The 16,995-nt window shown below is 39.7% G+C and overlaps 1 protein-coding gene across 1 annotated transcript in view; it reads right to left on the bottom strand.

Moving 5' to 3' along the window:
* LOC149818708 (Lycopene beta/epsilon cyclase protein) overlaps positions 1-16,995 on the bottom strand; it is a 220,272-nt gene that overhangs the window by 133,790 nt on the left and 69,487 nt on the right. Inside the window, exon 9 of the mRNA XM_089985863.1 lies at positions 11,785-11,913. Within this exon, the coding sequence (XP_089841989.1) occupies positions 11,785-11,913 (129 nt within the window). The remainder of the gene's footprint in view (positions 1-11,784; positions 11,914-16,995) is intronic.

Genomic DNA, 16,995 nt, shown 5'->3' with positions numbered 1-16,995 from the left:
CCATTCAAATTAAAATAAGAATGCCTATCAGCTTGATAAATCTGATGCCAATTTCATTAAACAATATCAACTTATTCTAACCATTCAAGTTCAAAATAAAAATGCCTATTAACATGATAATTCTGATGCAAAACTTTATTAATCAATATCAACTTATTCTAACCATTCAAATTAAAATAAGAATGCCTATCAGCTTGATAAATCTGATGCCAATTTCATTAAACAATATCAACTTATTCTAACCATTCAAGTTCAAAATAAAAATGCCTATTAACATGATAATTCTGATGCAAAACTTTATTAACCAATATCAACATTATTCTGACCATTCAAGTTCAATTAAAAGATATCTATCAACATGATAATGCTGATGCAAAACTTCAATATCAACTTATTCTAACCATTCAAATTAAAATAAGAATTTGGAATAAAAGACTCAGCTAAAACTGGGTCTAGCACCCAGCCAGACCCACCCAGCCGACCCAGTTGGCTGGGTCTGGGTCACAGCCCAGCCGACTGCATACCTGGGCCCCAAATCATGCAGGAAAAGCTTTTAAATCTGTTTTTTTTTTCTTCAATACAACATGAGCACAGAAGGCGCAAGGGAGTAACAGTGGAAACTGTTCTCCATGAGATTTCCATCGACTGTTGCATGGAGATCAAATCTCCACCGATGCCCCATTTGAATCAAAAAGAGGTACCCGTACCTTTTGAAGGGTATTCCGGCTATCGGATGCTGGGGACGTGAAAACACGGTCGGCTGGGGTTGCCCCTTGCTGTTGCCGTGACAGGGACTGTCGCAGCTTTCCGGCGACCTCCTTTCCTCCGGCGTGTGCGCACCGAGCAAGCAGGAGAGATGGGGAAAGATGGGGAAGAGAGAGCCCGAGTGAAGAGGGCATAACCCTCTCTTCACTCCCCTTTTATCGACCCCAGGCCCCCTCCTTCCTTGCCGAGATGGGAGGGGGAGGTCGGTTACACCCTGCGTAACACCCCCTTCCCCCCTTTCCTTTCCTGTTAGGGTTTATCGGGTTGCCCTTTCTGTTTTAAAAGGGCTGTTATTTGGGGTGGGGCTCGGGTCCGAACCCGGGACCCGCAACCCGGCCCCAAAACAAAATGGGTCCACAAGTGGATCCAAATGGATCCACTGTGGATCCTCGAATTAAATTAAAATTTTAAAATAGAAAACTTTTCATTTATCTATTATTACCATTAAATCAAGATTTCAAATAAATAAATCCTAATTACCCCCCTTTATGGGTCCTGGATCCGTAATGTGGATCTAGGCCCGAATTGAAAAATTTGAAATATTTTTTAATAAAAATCTCGGGTTTTACAGTAATGCACTCAAGGTCCATTGACTTGTGGTTTTAAAAATATCATTTTCCGCTGAAATACTATTTAAACTCTGATTATTGTATGATTTCAAAGCTTTCTAAACTATTCTAAAAGTTACAAGTCCTGGATTTTTTTTTGGGCGTTACATGCATACAATTTAAGTTCCTCTTTTTAATTATCGTTGTCCGCGGATACACCAAACAGGTACAATCCCCGAGGTCAAGTAGGTTCCCAGGGTAGCTGTGAACACCCAAAAAATTTCAAAATATTGTAAATATCTCTTTTTTTGCCCCTGATATCATTTTCTATGCAATTAAGTCATTTTTAAATCCAAAATTCCAGTTCATTTCTCAAGTTTTATTGAAATTAAATTCATTTTATATATTTTACTTGATTTCAGATCTGGATCCATAGTCCAGATCCAAATCTGAGTCTCGTTGTCCAGCTTTTTAATTAAAATTACAGAAAATACCAAAAATAGTTTTTTAGCTCAGACAGTCCCTCCGACCTCCGTATGGATCCATTGCGTTGTATTTCTCGATTCGAGTTTGAAAACTCGAACGTTTTCTCAAAACTTGGAACCAAACCCATTCTTCTGAAGAATTTTCCCCGAAATGGTCTGAAATTCTCAGAAAAATACTTTTGTAAATATTTCTCAAAAATACAAAAAAAAAATTTATTTTAAATCCTTGTTTTTCTGTAAATTTTAAGATTTTATTCCAAAAATATCGAAAAATATAGAAAATGAAGAAAAGAACAAAAAAATAATAAAATAAAAAGAAAAAAATATAGTTTAGAAAAACCTCCTTTTTGAAAATACCCTTTTTCTAAAAAACCCCTTTTGAAAATTGCTTTTTATGAAGAATCACCTTTTAGAAAACTCTCAAAAGGAGCCCCCCCTTTTTAGAAAAATCTTAAAAGTAAAGGGCACCCATTGAAAATCCCCTTTAGGGTTTTCTCATTGGGAACCCTTCGCAAGAGGGGAGATGGCAAAAACAGCGCCGCCCTCCCTCTCTCACTCTCACTCTCACTCTCAGCCTTCCCGAACCTTCGCCCTCCTCCTTAAGAGGGGCATGACAAGGAAACCCGAGGGCACCACGTTTCACCCCCGCACCCCTCTTCTTCCAGCAGCAGATCCGTCTCCTACCTCTCCACCGTCATCCGTTCTTCTTCTTCATACTTTCTTCTTATTCCCTTGGATTTCTCCATTTTGATTGGAAGTGACCGATCTTTGCAGGAATCAAGTAAGTAGCACATCCTCTTCTTCTTCAGCAAAAGGGGGAAAAGCCAGCAATCCCTCCATTTCATCGATTCCACTACAACCCACACGAAGCTCCTTCAGATCCCCTACAAAAACCACGGTGAGTCTTCTCTCTCTCTCTCTGTTTTCTTTTATACATGTATATATATCGGGATTTCCTTTGAAATTTTCCTTATTCCATCTCATAAAGACACCCTCTATGATACCGATTTGCATATAGCAAATTCGGATCATAGATAAGCAACATTAATGGAATCCCCTGTTTCCTACATTCAAATTTTTTTTTTCTTTTTTCTTTCTTCCTTCATTCTGGTAAATGTTTGGTGTTTTCGATTGCTGGAGATTCTGGGCAATCAATCAAGCAAAATTACATAATTTTGAGGATTTGACTAATTGAAATTTTGGATAAACACTGGTGCGTTATTATGTTTCGATCGATCTTTGCTTTTATTTCCGATTATCAACCGAGACTTCGATGGTATCTGCGATTTAAGAATTCGAAATTCATAGCAGTCCGGCGACAGCATCAGATGTGGATGCTCCAACCGAAACAAAAAAAAAATGTTCATTACAAATCCAGCAACGATTTGCTGCAAGAGATCTGCCGGAATTCTACAGTGACCTATGCTGAATAAAATTTTGATTCAAATTCCTTGTTATTAAAATCTTGTTGGAATCCTGATTGCCTCTTGAAGGGTATTCTTGTTGAAGAAGGCGTCGAATATGCTATCAAATCCAGTGAATATCGGTTCCTAATCTGAAGCAGAGGTTAAGACTTGGATCAGCGATCTGGTTCTTAAATCAGAGATTAAATACTTTGTATCCCTTTACATCCCAGGTTTACCCTCTTCGCTGATTCGCTTAAGCCTTCATTATCAGTTTTAAGTTCAATTATCCAATTCTTTTATTGTTTATGTGATTAATTTGCATAATTAGTTTGCTTGATCCATCTATTGTTTGTCTAAATCACCAACCCAAACCCTGCAATCCAGTCGACCAACACTCTTTATCAGGAACATCATCTCCATCGTGGAAGTAAATCTTGGTCAAACACGTGGGCTGGAATGGTTCTGTGATATAAAGTTCTAATACCTCTCTCTGGTTAATATAAAATGCAATGTCTTGATTATCATTTTACCAAAGTTCGTTAGGCTCTGGGCAGCAATCAAAAGCTTGATGATGAGGTTAATGGTCACATCTGATTGCTTGTTTGCCTAGGATAAATCTGCTTCACGATTTATTTATTTTTTGAAATATCAGTCAGATGTTTATTTCTCATACATTGATAGATCATTGCAAACAAGATTGAACAGGATCAAGACTGCCGTTCCCAGGGATGTCTCTGAAGAATCCTGGATATTCAAAGCAAGTCACTTTGATTCCAAAGCTAAATTAATAGCTAATGTGGGCATGATATCACAGCAGAGATCACTGTACATGAAAATCATAACTTAGGGATGTTTTGAGAAGGATTAAAGCAGTTGCATTTTCTTTTCAGGGTAAGAATTCCAATACAACATATTTATGCACCCTACAAGGTTTTCTTTTCTTTTATTATTGTTTTGTTGGAATTATCAGTTGGAGCCATTTCCATAAGTAATTTTTGATTTTGTAACTTCAGCATTCCTCATTTGAACTGTGGGCATTCCTAATGGTAACTTCAGTAATTTTTTTGATTTCGTTCAGTAATTTTTTATTTTTTATTTTGGAATTATCAATTGGGTTTTAGATTTATACTGGTTTTGCTGCTTTGGTTGTATCTACTGAAAGAAACTGTTGCCTCCTAGAGGCAATCTCATAAATGTGTAGATTGTAAACCCCCCTGTACAGTTTGATTTTTCATTATCTTATACCAATCTTCTGTCATCACAGAACATCACAAAACCTGCTGCAAAAGTAACCATTCACAGCACCTACCTACCTCAATCCTCGCTCACATTTGCATATTGCTGCATCTTTCGTCTATAACCTCCTTACCATGTCATACCCATAGTTGTTAAAATTTCAGCAACATTCCTACTTGTTGCAGTATCTTCACATTTTTCCTTGTCTTCGACCCCATCTCCACCACAGTCCACATTACACCACGTTTAAATATCATGTGTCACTTCACTAAACTACACAGGTACACATGCACAGCATATCACTATGCATATTTTTACACTGCTGTGCATTTCTCACTTATGGCATACAGTCACTATCTTCAAACATGCTGTCACCACTGCACATTGCCACTTCCCTGCACCATAAGCTATGTTGCCCTTACCTCTCCCACTTCCTGTAACACTCATCTTTCACCTAACATTCCACCCTTTTATCTGTGTGCAGCCTCCACCATCTGACTACCGTCCCAATACAAGTCATTGCTAACAGTAATGTTAGAATGGCCATACAGCAAATACTATCACCTGTACCATCTTTACTTCTACAGCAATGTTGTTGTAGCTAGTTGGTAAGAAATCATCCCAATCCCACTCCAACTTCCAGTCATCATCTGTTGCATCAATAGTATATCGCTTACTGTCCTATCTCATCTTTTCATATCATATTGCTGCAAATCAACATTGTAGCCGCTTGTGATCCTTATCAGTTCAGTATCCATCCTATCTTCCCCATTCCTTGTTATCCTTCCTCTTATGTTCTTTTATACAACATTAACAAGTCATCAGCCATTACATTTAGGCTTCATCTTCATCACACTTAGGCAAATCCATTTAGGTCAGCATCTACCTCAAAGTATTGTATATACTATATAGGTTTTTCATTGTATGCATTAATATAAGGCATGTACATATATAGGTATACAATATCATTTCTCCATCTTTTTCACTATTTATATCTTGACATCCTGACCTTTGCCATTGAAATCCATACTATATATACAAATTTCCTCTATGATCATACTAATCAAGTGTTTTGCAGGGTATATGTGGAAGATATTATCATTGGGAGTTGTAAATTCAATTTTGTCGTATTGTAATAGTTAGAACTTAATGAAAATTTACATTTCCTGTTTTAGATAGAATGAATGAGCATTGTAAATATCATAATTTACTTATTTTTCATGCCTCTTTGTCTTTATTTCTCAAATTCTCACAAATGGCAACACGAATGGCACGTGCACCATTTCGTAAGAGGTAATTAATTCTAAGTTGATGATTTACATCAATGGCCATAGTCATGATGTAAACAAAACTTAGAATTTTTATCTTTTATAAAATAACACTGGATCCACACCGGATCATTTTCAAAAATCATCATATTTTTTATATTTCTTTCTTTTATTAGGGTTTAACTTTAAAATTGGCTCAAAATATATACCAATGGCCATAGTCAGGGTATATTGAGAGTTAATTTCATTTTAAACTCTATAAAAGCACAAAAATATGTTTTATTCTTCACCTGAATTTAAATATAGATTATTATATAATACATTCAATGACCATAGTCAAGGATGTATTATATTTTCAATCTTATTTCAATTCATGTAAAGAATGAAATATGATTTTCAAAATCCGATTTCAAAATTCTTCAAATTCATTCATCATTTAGGATAGAACTGCATCATATTTTCAAAATTCCTTTTTCAAAACTCCAAGTGATGTAAATATCTTCTTCAATCAATCTTCAATTCTTGTATAATCCAATTCATCTTTTCATTTTCAATTCTACTTTATTTTTAATCTCAAAGTCCAATTTAACTTTGAGATTTAAAAATTCATTTTTAAAAAATTTCAATCAGATTTCAAAGTTCAATCTGACCTTGAAATTCCAAATTCAATTTATATTCAAAACTCCAATCAAATTCAAAGTTCAAATTTAACTTTGAGATTCTTTTTATCTTCTAAATTCCAAATTCAAGCTCCAAATTCAAGTCCAATTTGACTTTAAAATTCATTTGTATATTCAAGATTCAAATTCTAAATTTCATTTTCCAAGTTCAATTCAAACTTGGAAGTTCTTAATTCATCTTATGAATTTAACAAACTCCAAATCCATTTTAGGATCCAGAACCTAGTTCCACTTTGGATCTCAGACTTCAGATCCAATTCCACTTTTTGGATCTCAGACTTCAGACCCAAATCCATTCTAGGATCCAGAATCCAATTTCACTTTGGGTCTCAGGCTTCAGATTCAAATCTATTTTAAGATCCACAACCCCATTCTACTTTGGATCTCAGACTTCAGATCCAAAATCCATCTTAGGATCCAGAGTCCAACTCTATCTTGGATCTCAGATTTTAGATCCTAAACCCATCTTCAGATCCACTCCATTCTAGGATCCAGAACCCAGTTCCACTCTTGGATCTCAAACTCTAGATCCAATTCCATTTTAGGATCCAGAATCCAATTTTACTTTGGATCTCAGACTTCAGATCCAAATTCCATCTTAGGGTCCAGAGTCCAACTCTATCTTGGATCTCAGATTTCAGATCCTAAATCCGTTTTAAGATCCAGAATTCATTGTAGGGTCGGGAATCCAATTCCATTCCCAATTCTAGATTTCAAATCCAATTTCAGATCTCATCTGAACCTTCTAAATCCGTTTCCATTTTTAAAATATCATTTGGATTTCTCAAGTCCATCCTGATTTCAAATTTGAAATTCAAATCCACTTCAAATACTCATTTCCTTCTCTTAATTCTAAAGTTTAAAATTCAAAGTCCATTTCTAACTTTGAAACTCCATTTCCTTTCATATCATTCTTTCCAAATTCAAAGATTTATTTTCCCAACTCAGATTATCTTAAAAGACTTAGAACTTCTATGATCTATCTCAAGTTCTAAGTTAGATTCTACCATTCAAAAACATTTCTTCACTCCATTATCAAGCACTTGGGAATTTTTTTTCAAATCTTCTTTCAAAAGAGCATACATCCTTGAATTGCACAAGCACGATTCTTTGTGCATTTAGATCTTTAGGATAAATTCTTAGATGATATTTAGGCAAAGCAAAAGGCATAGATTCGATCATTGATTCGATTACCCCTGGTAAAGGCGCTAGGAACGGTCGAACCTCGTACCGACGAGCGAATCCCTTCTCTCCATTTTTTCGCAAATATTTTCAAAACGGAGGCAAGTTAAATTTCTAAATATTTTCAAATTAAGGTCAAGTGAGACCGCGCAAAAGAGTTCCTCTTCTCTTTCTCTTTTCTTTCTTTTATTCTTCTCCCTTCAAAAAAGGAGGAAAATAGAGGTTAGGAAAGGAAAAGAGAAGGAAGAGAGAGAAACCACAAGAGAGGAAAAATTTTGCGATGATCACAGTTTTGGCGACCGTGATGGGACAAGTCTTCGTCCGGTCGGATCTATGCCTTTGCTTTGCTTTAAATATTTTCTAAGTCTTTATTCTTCTATGTCAGCTTCATTTCCATGCAAACATTAGAAGCCTAGACTCTGTCCTAAAGCTGACATCATTGCATATAGAATCTAAGTATGGTTTGGTAGGACCATATTGAGGAGATTATTCCATGCTCACATTAGACTTAGGTCTTAAATACAACTCCCCTCAATTTTAGGGATTAAATACAAACAATGTATGCAAGTGTATGCTTCTTTTCATTTTAATCTATCTCTTTAGGACTTGCATTAGAGCCTTCTGATTTCTTGCATGTTGATCATGTTTTTTGAAAACATCCCTACCTATATTGTCCCGACCTTCACGTTGCTGGGCTGTCTCACTGAACCATAGTTCGGGAGAGAGCCTCACAACTGGGCCACTTATTTGGGTTCGTGCCCCCCTACCACGTACCTAAGGGCCATAGTCCGAGGTATATCGGTAGGTGCTCAAGGATGTTGGGAAGCCATTACCTTAGAACCAGAGAGATATCTTTATGCCACGTACTTTGAGCTTCGGCTTGAGTATATCGGCATACCTTGATTGAAATCAGATGATCTGAACCATAGAGTTAGGATTAAGATCCTATCAGCCATTTCAAAATATTACATATAGAGTCAGTTTTAGAGAATGTTGTTTATACATCTTTGTTTGTATATCTGTGATTGTCTGATACTTTGTATCTTCCTTGTATTTTCCAAAACCCTGGGTATATATTATTCAAAATTTCCTCTTTTGTTTTTAAAACCCAGGTGTATTTTTCCTTTATTCTTCTGATTTCTTCAAATTCTTTGATCCTGCGTGTAGATTCTTCAAAAAAAAATTCTTTTATATCCTCTTTCAAAATTCCTTTTTATTCCTTACCCTCTTTTGAGATAAAATTTTGTCGGGATATGTCCCTTTCAAAATTAAATATTTGTTCATATTTTTATCCTTTTTCACAGAAAAACAATGCGGTTGTCATAAATTTTTAGTGACAACCCGATCCCTCGTAATGGGATATTTTCATCATCAGACTTTGATTTCTTCCTTTATCATAATTTTCCTCCAAAAATTTCCTAAATACCCCATTTTATCCTACAGAGAGAGCATTGATATCTCTTTGTAACAACCTAAGGACGTAAATTTTAAGTTTATTTATATGATAAAATTCACAGGTATTACAAAAAATGCATTTTTAAATGGAAACCTAGTTGAAGAAGTGTACATGGAAGCTCCTCCCGGTCTCAATATTCCTAAGAGTAAAGTCCTTCGCCTGGAAAAAACTCTTTATGGCCTTAAGCAAGCACCCAAAGTGTGGTATGGCAAGTTTAGTCATGTTATGATTGATATTGGTTTTCACTTCTGCTTAATTGACACTGCTTTGTTTATTAAGAGTTCTGATGCAGGGATCATTGTGCTTCTTCTATACGTGGATGATATGATCATCACTGGAAGCGATAAACAGAGAGTTGAAAATATCAAAAACATTCTTAAATCTCATTTTGAAATGACTGATTTAGGTTTATTAAGATATTTCTTAGGTATTGAAGTTGCTTACTCTCCTAGGGGTTATCTACTATCTCAAACTAAATTTGCTTCTGATATTGTTTTTAGGTCTGGCATTACCGATGATAAAAAAGTAGATACTCCAGAAATTGTCAATATAAAAATGAAGATTGATAATGAGGAACTCCTTGAAGACCCTACTCCTTACAGACAGTTAGTCGAAGCTCTTTCCTATCTACTCATTATCAGACCACACATAGCACATGTTGTGCACACAGCAAGCCAGTTTCAGCATGCTCCTACATCTTTTCATATGGGAGCAGTTTTGCGTATCATCGGATACCTCAAGACCTCTCTTTCAAGAGGGCTCATTTTGTCTTCTACTTCCTCACTTGATTTAATTGCATACACTGATGCTGATTTGGGAGGTGATCCTAACAACCGACACTCAACCATTGGTTTTTGTCTTTTTAGGTGAATCTTTGATATCATGGAGATGCAAAAAGCAGCAGAAGGTCTCTCTCTCGTCTACAGAAGCCGAATATCGTGTCATGGCAACCACGACCATGGAAGTAGTTTGACTCAGACGCCTACTTGCTGATATGGGAGCAGAAGCAACACAAGCTTCACGTATGTGCTACGACAACAAAAGTGCGGTCTACATTGCAAGCAACAAAACATTTCATGAACGCACCAAGCAAATTGAAATAGATTGTCACTACGTCAAAGAGGAATATCTACATGGGACAATTGATCTGCCATATGTTACCTCAGAATATCAGTTAGCAGACTTCTTTACAAAGCTGCTCGTTGCTCCCAGATTTCACTTTCTCTTATACAAACTTTCGCATATTGTAATATAAGTTTGAGGGGGAGTGTTAAAATGTAAAATATATATATAATAATAATATTCATATTATTATTATATATATATGTAATTTTATTTTTATTTTCCTGTATTTTTTGCTATTTTCTTTTTAACTTTTTGAGAGTCTAGTTCTAATAGAACTAGACTTACATTATTAGTTAAGTTCCACTTGGAACTTAACTAATAAATTAATCGTTGGACTAGTCCAACAGTTACATTTATAACCGTTGGACTAGTCCAACGGTTACAAGGAGAGCTCCTTAAGAGCTCTCCTCTCCCACTTGTATATAAAGGGGTGCATCCCCTCTTATATTTTATTCCAATGCTTCTTAAACATTTGGTGTTTCATATCAATAAAGAATATTTTTTATTTCTTTTGTTTCCCATTATACCCTTTTTAAGGGTTATGCTTTAGTGTCTTTTTAGACACCTTCTCGTGCGGATCTAAGTTCGTGTTTGGAAGATCCTCATTTCATGGACAACAAGGGACAACAACTATTTATTTCAAATATAGTAAAGCCCTAAAAATGGGTGTTCATAAACAACATGCAATTGCACATAAATTACAATAAATGCCACCATTGGTGGCATTAAAAATGAATAATAGAAAATTACAACTGCAACATTCTACCATAATTTCCTAGAAAAAACCTACTATGGAATATATCTCCACATTAATAGCACTACTCATCTATGCACAGCAAAAAAATTCAGAGTTCAAAGTGGAGATTAATCATTGAATCAAAGGCCATATATTGGCATAGGGTGCTACTGATATAAAACTAGATAAAAGCTTAGTAACCAGTTTTCATGTGAGACAAGCACAGGATTTTGAGGAGTGGAACCTCAAAGATTAAATAAGTTCACCATGGTTTTCAGTTAAGGTTGTCTGAGAAAAAGTTGATAATAGTTAAATTCAACATGCTTTTTGTAATGTGAATGTGCAGTTGCATAAACAAACCTGTGAGACTTAAGAGTATAGGAATTCCAATAAATCAGTAAAATGAATTTTAATGCATTGGAGTCCAATATGGCAAACATTTGGTAGACATTGTTTCAGTCAGTTAATTCAAGGGACTGATATGGTTTCCTGGGATGCAAATGGTTGCATGCCTTCTCTTTCTTGGTTTTCAAAATTGTATTCTGTCGAAGAATAACTGCTTGCTTTTGCAGCAGTAAAGCAATTTTTGATGAGCAGAAAATTTTTTATAGGTGCCTTCTTGCATTTTCATTCAGTGAACTATTTGTTGTCATTTAATGACTTGCAATAATACCCCTTTATTTTGTTATCCATGCTTCAAATTTATGTGGCAAATATCAATTTAAACAAAAGAAAGGAGGAATACAGAAAATCACATTGAATTTGAATTAACATACAGTAACATCCTCCATGACAACCATTTTATTACATTAAAAGAGGTCATCATATTCACAATAAAGAACATACAATAACTTTTTAAAAAATATATGAGCTGTTTGGCAAAAGAATACTACTTACTTGATAATCTGGCATCAAATCCCAGTAAACTTCAAGTAACTGCTCCAGAGTTGGGCATCCTGGTCTGGGAACAACATAAGCAAACATGTAAGTTGTTCGATCTGTAGGACCAGAACCAGCTGGAAATGCCTGCAACAGATAGTAGAGAAATACTGTTAAAAGAAATTCGTGACAAAAATCTAAACAGGATTTGTTCATATTCAGCATATGAAACATCTTTTATCCATGGTTGGAAAACTCAGCAAGTCAACTCCTGATTCAGTTGTCTCATCTCAGATCAGTCAATAGTAGGACCAAAAAAACAATATATGACTCGGTTTTACACACAACTTGCCAGAGTTCTAACTTTGACTAACTCAGTCGAGTCACAAACCAACAATGGATCAATTGAGTCAGAGTCCCTTGATGTCTCACGATTCAGGATTTTAAAGTTTTGATATCAAGACATGCCATTTTTTATGAGTCAATGTATTATAACAGCCTTGGAGGATATGCTGCAGAACAGGAAAAAAACAATGAAGACAAACATCAGCCATTTTTCATAACCAACACTGCATCATGCGAAAGAGATTATACTATGACTGAAACTCTGAGTGAGCCAGGCAAAGAATTTATTCAGTTTTATGATTAAGAAAGTGAATTTTCTTCACAAGTTGACAATCAACCTGGTGATGTAAAACCCACGTTTCAAAAAAAAATTTATCGGACCCGGGCCGGGTCGGGTCCGGACCTGACCCGGGCCCGCCATCGATAGGGTTTTAAAATAACCCGACTCGAGAAGGGGATTTTGAGAAAACCCCTTCCCGAGCGCCACAACACCCCCCCCCCTCCACCTAGAGATTATGGGAAACCCATCGGGGTTTCCCCATTCATCGCCCCACTGAGGCTTTTAAAAGCACTGCAGGGGGGCGGGGGAAGGCACACAGCCCTTCGCCCCCAGCACGCCGCCCTCGATCTCCTCGCGACGACCCCCTCCTCCTTCTCTGCGCACGCCACCGCCGCCATCGCTGCGCCCCACGCCGACGCCGGCCACCGCCTCCCAGTTACGCCACTCCTCCTTTTTCTCCTCCCTCTTCTCTTCCCCCCCCCCACCCTCTCCGTCACCTCGCCGGGAGGCCGACAGGCGGCTCACAGCCCCTGCCCCGGCCTCCCCTGTGCCCATAGGGGGCCCGACAAGTGGCCTATGGGGCCCCTGTCGTTCCCTTTTTCATCTGGGGATTCGCCGGAGTGCCGGCAAGAGACCGAGGCCCCTGCGACACCCCCCCTCACCCTGTGGGTGATAGGGAAACCGACGGGAGGTCGGTTGTCCTCCCTGTCACCTCCCATCCCGATCTCTTTCTCCTTGTCGGCAGGGGTTGCCCCCCTGCCGCCTCTCGGCTGTCGGCAGGGGTTGGCCCCTGCCACCTTCGTGCTGTCGGCAAGGGCCCCGCCCCTGCCGTCTCGTGGCCGTCGGCAGGGGCTGGCCCCCCTGTCGTCTGGTTCTTTCGGCAAGGGCTGGCCCCCTGTCGCTTCGAGGCCGTCGGCAGGGGCTGGCCCCCTTGCCGTCCTGTGTCATCGGCAGCGGCTGACCCCTGCCATCCTGTGCTTTCGGCAGGGGCTGGCCCCCGGCCGTCCGGTGCTTTCGGCAGGGGCTGGCCCCCTGCCACTTCGATGCTGTCGGCAGGAGCTCAGCCCCTGCCACTTCGTTGCTGTCGGTAGGGGCCTAGCCCCTGCCACTTCATTGCTGTCGGTAGGGGCCTAGCCCCTGCCACTTCGTGGCCGTCGGCAGGGGCTGCCCCCCCCTGCCGTCTCGTGCTGTCGGCAGGGGCTGGCCCCCTGCCACTTCGGTGCTGTCGGCAGGGGCTCAGCCCTTGCCACCTGGTGGTTGTCGGCAGGGGCTCAGCCCCTGCTGCTTCGTTGCTGTCGGCAGGGACTGGACCCCTGCCGCCTTGTTGCTGTTGACAGGGACTGGCCCCCTGCCGCCACGCTGTTTTCGACAGGGGCTCATCCCCCGTCGCCCCGCTATTGTCGGCAGGCAGGGGCTTGTCCCCTGTCGCTTGTCTGTTTTCAGCCAGCAGGGGCACACCCCTGCTGCCTCTCTCTTTTCCAATCGACAGGCCTGTTTTTCTATTTCTCCGCATGATAAATAGAGTAGCGCTGAATTCGTGCAGACATCGTATCGAACCCCGCTCTGGCTCCGCGGCCTGAGCCTCGTATCATCTACACGCGTAGACGTATGCAGCTGCACGACATCCCGAGGTAGGGGAAAGTCGCACGAAGAGTTTGTATGAACAAAATAAAATAAGACTTCTGAGATAGAATAGTTATTTTACATACCTGCTTATTCAGAGAAGTATTGGTTGGTCAGAGTTTTACTCTTTTTTATTCTTTTGAAATTGCATGCTTAATGTAAATTCTTTGGGTAGACTCATTTTAGAAAGAATCAAGTAGTCAATTGGCATACCTGTTACCTGTAGGATTACTTAACTCGTGATTGTCTGTTCTGCATGCTTATTCTTTTGAAAATGCATACTTAAGGTAAACTTTGTGGATAGACTCATTTCTGGAGAGAAAACCACTGCAATTGCTATTGTAACCGAACCTTAAGGCATGTACGGTATGAATTTTATGTGAGGTCATGGAGTATCTTAAAGTGGGAAATCAACACTTTATTGATTTGGATGTGATAATATCGGCCTCCACAGGCCAATTGCTCAAAAGAGCAATACATGTCATGTATGAACCAAAAGAATCATAAAACCTTATATGTTGCCCTCTCATCGTAGTCGTACCTCTAGGGAGGTACAACCGTACTTTTGGACAAGTACGTCCCATGTGGGTTACAATGGTTGGAGGATGAGGTTGTAACAACCTCGATGCGTGCAATTAGCACAATGCTGAGATCACATAAATGGTGACAATTCACCTTCACAGGCAAGATGCTCGAGTGGGTCTAATAGACCAGAGCATGTAGGATGGGGCGGCGGTTAAGAAACCCCCGTCGTACCCATTCGACCTTCAAGGCTCATCAAGGGAGATGATGGATGGTACAAAAACTCTGATGGACAGGTTGTTAACAACCACCCCGCGGGCAAAAGACTCGGCTTTCCCAGTCATCGGAGTTAGGGGAATTGGGATTACCATAAATTATCCTAGGTGGTAACTCCCAGGTACTTCTGCAGAAGTTGGATGCATCCATGGGCCAAAAATGCCTTTGGGGATTTACTCTCTTAGTTACTGACCGTCCCCTTAGGAGCGGAATCAGGCAGCCATCCGGGTTAATGAAAACACCTGACATAATAAACCCCCGGATCGGTCTCGGTTGTTTCTACGTTTCGCGTCTGTGCGTACCCACAGGCCAGTTAATATCAGAACTTAAAGAATATCTTCTTGAATAGTTGTAGATGATTGAGACTTACACTGCTTGAAATGCTTCAACTAACAGCTCTTTGCACATATTACACTTGTTAGAATAAATTACAATTGTATTGATTGTTTAAATATCATAACTGCTTATCTCATAAATGTCCTGCTTTATTTTCATTCTACTTATCTGTTCGTGCACCTACTGGTTTGTTATGAAACTGACTCATTTCATGGGCAGGTGAGGAGTAGGACTTCACAGACGGCCGATGGCATGGTGCAATATGGATCAAGATTTATCTTCTTTCTGCTGGCGGCTTGGCTCTGAGTCTTTTTGAGTTTTCTTTAGATTATTGAACTTTGGAACAAAATGCTCATTTTGCAATAAACTGCAGATTTTTAATCTATTGTCTTATTTCCTCAATTCCTTTAAGTTGTTGTTCATGTGAATGATGGTTTTTCAACTAACGTACCCAGGATTGTTGACTTGTGCTCCTTTCTAAATATCTTCCGCTATCGTTTTTAAAGGTTAAAACTTTAAATCTTTGAAAGGTTTTTCGATAAGGTTTTCAAAATCACAAGTCAAAATTTTGGGGCGTTACAACTTGGTATCAGAGCCAGATCAGAAAGAGGTGAATCTTGATTATTAAACATCCCATCGCGCTGTAAGTAAGTCTTTGATATTTTATAGCATGTTTAGACTAAATTATATTCTTGTTTTATTTGTAGTACCGTCGTATAGATGGATCCGTTTACTGGTTCTAGTGGTAGTCGCGGTAGGGGCACGCGTAGAGTACGTGGCCGTTCCGTAAGGGAGAGGGGCGGACATGGGATGTTCGAGGCTGGTTACTGGGTTAACCGCCCTCCTCTACCCATTTTTACGGATGAGCAAGGCTTCCCACTACCGATCGCCTACCAGATACCCTTGGCGGCAACGTGGGCTGAGGTGCATGCTCGAGAAGGTGGTTTAGCGCCTTCACACGTTCGGGTGCACCATCAGACACCACAGGAGTCATCAGGAGATTTTGTTCCCCCTGAGTTAGTAGAGAAGTGTGTTTTCTGCGAAGAATCAGGGCACACCATGGATGCTTGCCTCCACAAGGCCGAGCATGACAGCAAGATCGCAATTTTGACTGCAGGCGAGCAACCGCCACCTCCAGCAGACCCAGTGGGCGGTGTATCACCCACATACACACCTTCGACGGATTCTTCAAGTTATAGTCTTGGCTCACCGGAATATACTCCGGCGACGCCTCTCTACGGACAGGAGACCTCCTACGGGGAGTCACTTCCCTTCACCCCTAAGCGTAGATTTAGGCGCACAGGCAATAGAAGGGAATATCTTAGGAAGTACTCTAGCCGTCCCTAAGGGGAGGTAGCACCTACCCAGTTTTGTTGGAGTCTGCGAACTCATTTATAATTACATATAGAACTTTTGCTTATGTACGAGCACGGCTGGATTCAAAATAAATGACTTTAGTAATAAAATTCTATATTTTTGCCTTTGCTCCTATACTTATATCTTCTCGTGCTTCTTTAGTATTTTTGACTCTTAACCTTGGTTGCTTTTTAAGGATGACGGGAAACATAAGCAACAGCATGGCCGATGAGTTGCGTGAGCAGAGGGGATTCATGATGGATACCCTCAACTCCTTGGCAGAGGCAATTCGTAACTAGGGTCGCCCCCATCAGGATCCGAGTTCTCTTGTGGGGAATACACCAACCGCCACGTATGAAAAATTTCTGAAGCTTGACCCTCCTACCTTCTCTGGCAAGGTTGACCCTGACTTGGCGGAGAGTTGGGTCAAAGAGGTGGAACGGGTGTTCCAAGTGTTGTCCGTCCCTGACGATAAGAAGACGATGTTCGGG

Source organism: Nuphar pumila, chromosome 13 (assembly GCF_984573655.1).
Source record: "Nuphar pumila chromosome 13, dmNupPumi1.hap1.1, whole genome shotgun sequence".
In the NCBI taxonomy this organism is placed as follows: domain Eukaryota; kingdom Viridiplantae; phylum Streptophyta; class Magnoliopsida; order Nymphaeales; family Nymphaeaceae; genus Nuphar; species Nuphar pumila.
This window is presented reverse-complemented; position numbering and strand designations above follow the sequence as displayed.